At 42.6% G+C, this 9,891-nt stretch overlaps 1 protein-coding gene across 1 annotated transcript in view; it reads left to right on the forward strand.

The window, feature by feature from the left end:
• LOC139422191 (G protein-activated inward rectifier potassium channel 1-like) overlaps nucleotides 1-3,966 on the forward strand; it is a 28,606-nt gene extending 24,640 nt beyond the window's left edge. The window contains exon 3 of the mRNA XM_071173353.1: nucleotides 3,320-3,966. Coding sequence (XP_071029454.1) covers nucleotides 3,320-3,966 — 647 coding nt within the window. The remainder of the gene's footprint in view (nucleotides 1-3,319) is intronic.
• Nucleotides 3,967-9,891: the final 5,925 nt, after the last annotated feature.

Consider the following 9,891-nt stretch of genomic DNA (forward strand, 5'->3'; position numbering starts at 1 on the left):
GTGGAAAGTTTTAAGTTCCATGGTGTACAAATGAAAATGGTCCACCCACACAGACAGTGTGTTGAAGAAGGTGCAACAGTGCCTCTTCAACCTCAGGAGGCTGAAGAAATGTGGCTTGTCACCTAAAACCCTCACAAACCTTTACAGATGCACAATTGAGAGGATACTGTCGGCAGGGCTCTCCAGAGGGTGGTGCGGTCTGCACAACGCATCACTGGGGGCAAACTACCTACCCTCCAGGAAACTTACATTAACCGATGTCACATGAAGGCCAAAAATATCATCAAGGACAACAACCACCCGAGCCACTGCCTGTTCACCCCGCTACCATCCAAAAGGCGAGGTCATCAAAGCTGGGACCAAGAGACTGAAAAACAGCTTCTATCGCAAGGCCATCAGACTGTTAAACAGCTACCACTAGCACAGAGAGGCTGCTGCCTACATACAGACTTTAAATCATTGGCCACTTTAATAAATGGAACACGAATCACTTTAATAATGCCACTTTAATAATGTTGACATATTTCACATTACTCATCTCTACAGTTGAAGTTGGAAGTTTACATTCACTGTGTTTTTGCTGGACACGGATGACATGGTATGCTGGTATGCTGGTGACCACCATCAAAGTGCTGAATTATTTAATACAGTACATAACATACAGTTGAATTCGGAAGTTTACATACACCTCTGTCAAATACATTTAAACTCAGTTTTTCACAAGTCCTGAAATTGAATCCTCGTAAAAATTATTTGTTTTAGGTCAATTCGGATCACCACTTTATTTTAAGAATGTGAAATGTCAGAATAATAGTAGAGAGAATGATTTATTTCAGCTTTTATTTATTTCATCACATTCCCAGTGGGTCAGAAGTTTACATACACTCAATTAGTATTTGGTAGCATTGCCTTTAAATTGTTTAACTTGGGTCAAACGTTTCAGGTAGCCTTCCACAGGCTTCCCACAATAAGTTGGGTGAATTTTGTCCCATTCCTCCTGACAGAGCTGGTGTAACTGAGTCAGGTTTGTAGGCCTCCTTGCTCACACATGCTTTTTCAGTTCTGCCCACAATTTTTTCATGGGATTGAGGTCAGGGCTTTGTGATGGCCACTCCAATACCTTGACTTTGTTGTCCTTAAGCCGTTTTGCCACAACTTCGGAAGTATGATTGGGGTCATTGTCCATTTGGAAGACCAATTTGTGACCGAGCTTTAACTTCCTGACTGATGTCTTGAGATGTTGCTTCAATATATACATTTTCCTCCCTCATGATGCAGCAAAGCACCCCAACAACATGATGCTGCCACCCCAGTGAGACTCTGTTGGAATGGTGTTCTTCGGCTTGCAATGTTTTTCTGAGGTCTTGGCTGATTTCTTTTGATTTTCCCATGAGTTCAAGAAAAGAGGCACAAATTCTTATTCCATTCTTTACTTAGATTTATGTGTATTAGGTATTTGTTGTGGAATTTTTAAATATTACCTGTTAGATATTGCTGCACTGGAACTAGAAGCACAAGCATTTCGCTGCACTCGCAATAACATCTGATAACCATCTGTATGTGACCAATATAATTGGATTTGATTTGATTTGAGTGCTACAGGGGATAGTCATTCATAAAGTTTACCTTAGCATTCTTGGGCACAGGAACGATGGTTATTTGCTTGAAACATGTAGGTATTACAGACTGGGAGAGGGAGAGGTTGAAATCAGCGCATTCTCCAGGCAATCCATCTGGCCCTGTGGCCTTGTGAATGTTAACCTCTTTAAAGGTCTTACTCACATCAGCTAAGGAGAGTTTGATCACACAGTCCTCCGGAACAGCTGGTTCTCTCACGCATGGTTCAGTGTTGCTTGCCTCGAAGTGAGCATAGAAGGCATTTAACTAGTCTGGTCAGCTCGTGTCACTGTAATCACTGTAATCTGTGATAGTTTGCAAGCCCTGTCACATCCGACGAGGGTCAGAGCTGATATAGTGGGCTTCGATCTTAGTCTTGTATTGACGATTTGCCTGTTGGATGGTTCGTCGAAGGGCATAATGACATTTCTTATAAGAGTCCGGGTTAATGTCTCGCTCCTTGAAAGTGGAAGCTCTAGCCTTTAGCTCAGTGTGTATGTTGCCTCTAATCCATGGCTTCTGGTTGGGATATGTATGTACTGTCGCTGTTGGGACGACGTTGCCAATGCATTTATTAATGAGGCACCCAGAGAAGGCTGTGCTCAGGATGATGCTTCGGTCATTATCTGGCTGACTCTTAGAGACCTTTTTAAATAGGACTAGGATGTAATGTAACCAACCACCTTTTCATATAGGACTATAGAACATCACGCAGATAGCAATACCAGAATACCCTTTCCTTGGCTACAGGTGCTACATGTTTTCTTTTTATTGATGCATGGATGCTGCAATTTCTGCTACAATGTTACTGCTCTTTACTTAGGAGTATCATGTTTTGTTTATGGTAGACTAGATTCAACTTATTTATATGAGTAAGTCTATTAGTACTATTGATAGGAGAAATAAACAACTGGTAATTATGACTAAATGCATTACAACACTGATCAAAGGGATGTGTCACCTTAGGCCTCTAGTGGTTGCCATGGATACAAAATAACAGCTGTAGAATCAGGTAGGATGTGGTTTCATTGAGACAGAGCTAGATATAGAAAAGAAAAGTATCTAGCTATGACTCCCAGCCTAGAACGACTTGCAGCCAATATCTCCTTTAGTCAGCTGTCTCCATCAAGCTCATTTGAGCCAATGGCCCCACACACTGCAGAGGCAGAGGGAGGTAAACAGTGAGTGCAATATCTGTTTGTCTCAGGGTCAGCCTCAGCCATACCTATTAGTGGAAACTTTTCGATGAGTAACAGTGCCGTGGCCATTTTTATGAGCCATCAGAGGAACGGCAAACGTCTTCCAGCTAGATTTAAGGGTGCACCAGTATTTAAATCTCCCCTCTATGGCAAGAGTGAGGGAGGTCTGTGCCAAAGCAGGTCTGTGTCAGGGAAATTGCTTTTTCTCATGCTGTCAGACAACAATTCAAAGACTGAATTGTTTCCACACATGCTGAGAGTGGAAGAGAAAAAAAGAGAAGGGGGTGGAGGGAGAGGATGAGATAAGCAGGAGGGGGTTGGTTGCTGCATCATTTTTCTCTTTCTTCCATGCCTTATTGTTTGATGTTAACTGAACTCTACAATATTTTCATCATATTTATAAAAAATGACAAGGCTATTTAACACCTGTGTTTGTGCTGCCTAGTCAATGCTGGAGACTGAGTTTCACTTTTTAATTCTCTCTCTTTCTCCCTCTCTCTCAGGTATGACGTGTCAGGCACGGACATCGTACACGGAGGATGAGGTGTTGTGGGGCCACCGCTTCCTGCCCGTCATGTCTCTGGAGGAGGGATTCTTCAGGGTGGACTACTCCCAGTTCCACAGCACTTTCGAGGTCAACACCCCACCCTACAGCGTCAAGGATCACGACGAGAAATCCTCCCTGCCTTCACCCCTCTCCACCCCCACGCTGGGCGAGAGCCACGGGCACGCCCGACGTGCCCGGGTCTTCTCTGTGGACTGCATCAACACTACGGACCGGGAGGAGCGGGCAGGGCAGTCCAGGCTGCCCAGTAAGCTTCAGAGGATGAGCTCGTCTGGGAAGGAGGACCTACAGAGGAAGGTTCTGATGCTGAGCTCCCAGCACTCCGAGAAGGCCTGCAGTACTGGAGACCTCCCTCTCAAGTTGCAGCGTCTCAGTTCCTCCCCCGGTCCAGAGGCTGCAGCTCGGCTGCAGCTCAAGGCCTTGAAACTGGGCTTTGAACCCATGACCCAGTCCACTGGAGACCTGCAGCTGCCCCCCACCCCAGCCCCTGTCCCCGCCCGCATCCACACCCCTCTGCCCTCAGGAGGGGGCCGACCAGAGGACAACCTGCCGGCCAAATTACGCAGGATGAATGCTGACCGCTGAGGTCATCATGACCAGACTTTGCATGCATCCCAAATGGAACCCTAGTCTCTATTTAGTGCACTACTTTAGAACAGGGCCCATAGGGGGCTCTGGTCAAAAGTAATGCACTATGTAGGGAATAGGGTGTTATTTGGGACACATCCCCAGAGTCTAACTTCTCTTTGACCACACATCAAACTATGGAGAGAGGGAAAAGGGAATGTGACTGAAAAACAATGATATGGAAGGGAAAAATAACTGATGGGCGGTGTGTCACTATTTCTGTTTTTTCAAACACAATCTTTACTGGAATTACTGTGATTTTTGGGTGTTTTATAGCAACAGTGTTCGTACTGGTCAAACACACACACACACACACACACACACACACACACACACACACACACACACACACACACACACACACACACACACACACACACACTAATCTTTCCATCATCACCCCCACACTAAAGAATTGTGCATGTATACAATCAATCCATCTGAATGCACTACATACCCCCTCTCTTAGTTTTAAACAAATAAAATATATTTAAGATGATAATATGTGGTGTACCTGCAACTTCCTTTGTCTATATTCTAGTTTCCATCAAAGGGAACATCTACTTAGCTAAGAAATACAGTCAAAATGCAATCTACATCTTGTTGTTATTATTCACAATTGGGGCAGTATGTTATAGTAATCTGCTACTCATTAGTTTACATAACACCTTTGTTTTTACATTCAACAGGTTGTTGATGGCCTAATCTTATAGCTGCTGGCGCGAAACACTTTCTATAACAGTTCCACAACTCCTTTGAACAGAGTGAGTCCGACACAGTGGATAATGGACTTTGCTGATACCAGAGAGAAAACACAGTCTTTGTCCAAATGGCACCCTACAGAGGCTTGTCCTTGGTGGTGATTGGCTGGTGTTTGGGAGTGGAGGAAGCGGAGGATAGGGAGTGAAAAAGTGGAGGAAGTGTCCACCCCCTTCAGACGGGCAGAGACAAGCAGCATGGCTAAATTGACTAAACAGACTTACAGACATACAGACACACACACTCTCTTTCAATTGACTTGTAGCCCGTTGTCGCTGAAAGGAATTATGATTATTATATAGAGTAGGATATACATTAGTCACAAGACTTCTCTCACAATGAAGTCTTTGTCGCGCTGGCATAAATGATTCGGGAGGAATGCGTAATAGCGTTTTTTAACATAGAACAAAAACACAGGGTTGAAACCCAAACAAAAGAGCGAGGAGTACCTCGAATAAATACACACGCGCACAATGGTTAACGCACGGGACGAGACCCGTAATCATCTGCGCAATCCATAAGGGCATGAAAGCCCAAAACACAGGTACTCACACGCACCAATGGACATTGTGACAATAATCAACCCCCAATGCAAACCAAAGGGCACACAAATACAAATACTAATCAGTGGAAATAGGGGACAGGTGTGCGTGATGAAAGTTCCGGAGGGATCCGTGACAGTCTTCATTATAAAGTCCAACGGCAGACTTTAAGGACAGAAGCTTTGAAGTGGACACAACCTTTAACTCATCTGAACGAATGGAGAGGAAAAAGTGAAGAGGGAGAGAGCAAGGGAGGAGAACAGAGAGAAAATAAAGAGTGGAGAGGGTCACCTGAGCTCAGGGACAGAAGTGCAGCGTAGGCTTTGGGAGGATTAGTCCATGTCTATGTCCCAAATGGCCCATAGGGCTCTGTTTAAAAATATTGCACTATGAAGGGGAATGGGGTGCTATTTGGCACGCAGCCAACACAGGCCTCGGTGGGATTTAGCACTCCTGTGAGTAGAGGGTTCAGACAAACGGATGTATGATAGTTAGAGGCACCAAGCACTAATTTTTCCACCAACGCCACAAAGGGAGGAGATTCGACCAGGGGAATTCGATTTTCCCTACTTGAGGTGCACGCCTGAAGCGACCTGCGTGGAGGGATCTCTAGCCTCTGGTAATGAATTCCTTACTGTGTTCGCCCACCTTTTCATTTAGCAGCATAAAGAGTCAAGTGAGTGTGTGTGTGTGTGTATGTGTGTGTATCTATTTGCTCACACTCTTAAACACTACACATCTTCCACTGGCTCAGCAGAGGACAAGTCACCCAATCATACTACAACAATGAATAGCCTCATTACAATAAGAGGAAAGGGACGAGTGACCGGGACTGAGCTCAATCGACACCTCTTCAGAAGATGATTACAACACATTCTAATATCACGGTCACAGACCACATGCACTTAACAAAGATGACATACTGTATGAACGAATCGATGCACCACACAAGAGCGCATTACTCTCATATGTAGATGTAGGCTCTTCATTTAATCACCCTGCTCCAGGAGAACTTTCCTGCGTTAAAGAAAATGTTTAACTTGTAGTGTGTTTGAGATTTTAAAATCAGGCTAGAAGATACTCTGGACCTATGCACATCACACATTCTTATTTGTCCTCAAAAGTCCGATTCAAAGGTCAGTCAGAACTCGCTACATGCTAATAATAAGGATATTGAAGACCTTTCCTGTGCGCCATCATTTCCTGATCCTTATTGTGATGTCTTATTCAGGAGTGTCAGAGGTTATTTAGGTAAAGGTCTGTCCCAGAGATAACACCTCCACTGGGTAAAAATACCAGGAGCATGAATCATTTGTTTGCGTCAAAAATCGCACCTTATTCCCTATTCAGTACACTACTTTTGACCATAGGGAATAGGGTGCCATTTGGGAAGCATATTTGGCATGGTGACGTACAGCACAGTGAGATTAAAGAACAGTCTCCCTTTAGATTGTCTTGTCTGTTCTGCCCCCGGGTCTGTTTGTCTGGCTCACTGTCAATATCACTGCTTTCCTCCCACAGCTTCAGTCCTTGGCTTTGATCATGGAGAGAATACAGTGCCTAGTGAAAGTCTTACACACCCCTCGTACAGTCTTCACATTTTGCTGCCTTAAAATGTCATCGAAAAAGAGATTGCATTTGTTTTATTTCCTACTGATCTACACAACCTACTCCACAATTTCAGTGAAAGAAAAAAATATAGAAAATGTTCCAATTCACTAAGAAATATACATTTAGGATGTATATCTTCACACCCCAGAAGCAAATACTTGGTGGAAGCACCTTTGGCAGCCATTACAGCTGTGAATCATTTTGAATAAGATTCCTACCAACCTTGCACAGCATTTTAAGGCAGCAAAATGAGAATACTGTCAAAGGGATGTGTAGACTTACACTAGGCACTGTATGTACTTGAATCACAATAATTATATTTAAAAAATGTAGCCTCATTGGAATTATAGTTAATTAGGCAACTTCTGAACACATCGATACACTGAATACACACACGCACACACGCACACACACACACACACACACACACATATATATATATATATATAAAAACACACGTAGATTGACGTGTTGAGAGGGAGATTGACCGGCCATCACATTAGTTTGTCTACAAAGGGATGTGTGCCGAGCAACCACATCCACAAAACCTCTACGTTCTGCAAATTTGTAACACATAATATGAATTTTAATTCATAACATATCATACAAAATGGGTGATGGATATTCACAAATGAATACATACCATACTAAATAGAGTGTCCCGGAATTACGTACAGAATAATTGTAAATTCTCTGAAACCAGGTTGAGATAACTAGTTAACAGTCTAACCAGCTCTGCTACGGTGAGCAAAATGGTCAGAGTGAGACGTTCTCTCATTTGTGGCTGGAAGTAACTAGCAAGTGTACACGGGACAATATTTTCATGATGCACACCTTTTAGTTCTCATTACAGTTTTTTTTGATTGCTTAAGCACGATTTTCAAAACAGGGCCCGTGTTTTCAAAACACTACACCCAATTAGCACAACCACACACCCAAGTAACAAAACACTACAGATCCTTTGCAAAATTAAACACTCTTGTAAAAACTATACACTTCTTTTTAAAAACACTTTGTTACCATATGAAACACACACGTTTCACATTACTATACTCTGTTTGCACGAGTTACACTCTGCTGTGATAAACCTAAAACACTTTTAGCACTTCTACTTCCCTATGATTAGAGTAGGCTACTATCAACAAAGTACAAATATAATGTAAATTCACCAAACACTACACAAGACCAATGTTGCAGACTGAAGAAACTCATTTATTTCTCAACACGCCCAAAATGTTGACATGGAGATTCATAATACTGTAACCAAACGTCACTTTACGTATTGTAAGTTCAAAAAAATAAATACAAAAATAACTAGACATTGTCTCTTCGCCTAGCTGGATCTGGCCAGAGAATTTCATCAACATCGCAGGCAATGTTGTCATTAGCAAGACACCTTGGAAAGAAACGTCTTGAATGACGAATCCATCCTTGCATTGCTGCTACCTCCATCTGGTCACAGGCCTCCTCCATGGCTTGGATGAGGGGTAGCCTGGAGACGGAGATCATATACCTGCCACCGCCATGCCGAGAAAAAAATATTCTATAGGGTTGAGGAATGGAGAGTATGGTGGAAGATATAGGACGGTGAAATGTGGATGTTGCTGAAACCAGTTCTGAACCAGAGCAGAGCGGTGGAAAGACACATTGTCCCAGACAACAATGTATTGCATATGATCATATTGATTTGCTGCTGTTATGTTGTGCAATTGGTCCAAGAATGTAAGTATGAGTGTTGTGTTGTAAGGGCCCATATGGGCATGGTGGTGGAGGACCCCATTCTGTGTAATGGCTGCACGTTGCCCTGGGACATTGACTATATCCCTGTGGCCAATGATGTTTCATCCCCTCATTCGTGTACTCGTCAGGTTGAACCCAGCCTCATCTACGTAAATGAACTCATAAAATAACTGTAAATGCTTTCAATATTTTTTACATAAACATTTTTACAATTGGTTTGAGGTTTTTAAGCCATTGAAATGTGGAACTTTTAAATGTAAGAATATTGTCCCATGTACAGTACCAGTCAAAAAATTGGACACACCTACTCATTCAAGGGTTTTTCTTTATTTGTAGGTGTGTCCAAACTTTTGACTAGTACTGTATGTACATTGTGTAATGTATTGATGGTCACTAACCAGCCACATAGAGATATCCAACATCGAACTCATTTTACCATGGTCAGTGTGCGTCCCAAGAGAGAATTTATGAACTAACACCCATGTGTTATTTGGAATTACTTGCAATCAAACCCAACCCTCAAATATGCCAAGAAAGGCAGAGACATCCCCAATCCTCTAAATCTCAGACATTCTAGTATTGTAAAATACTGACTTTATGACCAAAGTAACCCTATTTACACTTTTCAGTCAATTTGGGGACTAGAATAGATTACTACCAATGCCACATAGGCTGTTTTCAACCAAGTTTTTGGTTTTCCGGTTTAGTTCCTTTTTAAACAATTGCTTGCTGAAGTGTACAATCTGTCAGTGTGAGTCTGAATGAATCATGAGTGTGAAGAAGGGGGAGGAAGGGAGAGATGTCACACATAAACATGCACTTCATACTAGTGGAGGCTCGTCAGTGAAAAAAAGGTTTTTATCAAAAAAGTTTTTAAAGTAAATCTTGACTAAGATAAAACTATACTAAATATATTCATGTTACCAAATAATTGATTAAAACACACATTTTTGCAATGAAGGTCTACAGTAGCCTCAGCAGCACTCTGTAGTGTAGCACCATGGTGTAACGGTGGAGAGCTTGCTTCAGTCCTCCTCTGGGTACATTGACTTCAATACAAAATCTAGGAGGCTCATGGTTCTCTCCCTTCCATAGACTTACACAGTAATTATGACAACTTCCGGAGAACGTACTCCAACCGATCAGAGTTCTTGCAGCATGAACTGACATGTTGTCCACCCAATCAAACGATCAGAGAATGAATCTAGTACTGAAAGCATAAGCTACAGCT

The sequence above is a fragment of the Oncorhynchus clarkii genome, chromosome 12, assembly GCF_045791955.1.
Source record: "Oncorhynchus clarkii lewisi isolate Uvic-CL-2024 chromosome 12, UVic_Ocla_1.0, whole genome shotgun sequence".
Classification (NCBI taxonomy): Eukaryota; Metazoa; Chordata; class Actinopteri; order Salmoniformes; family Salmonidae; genus Oncorhynchus; species Oncorhynchus clarkii.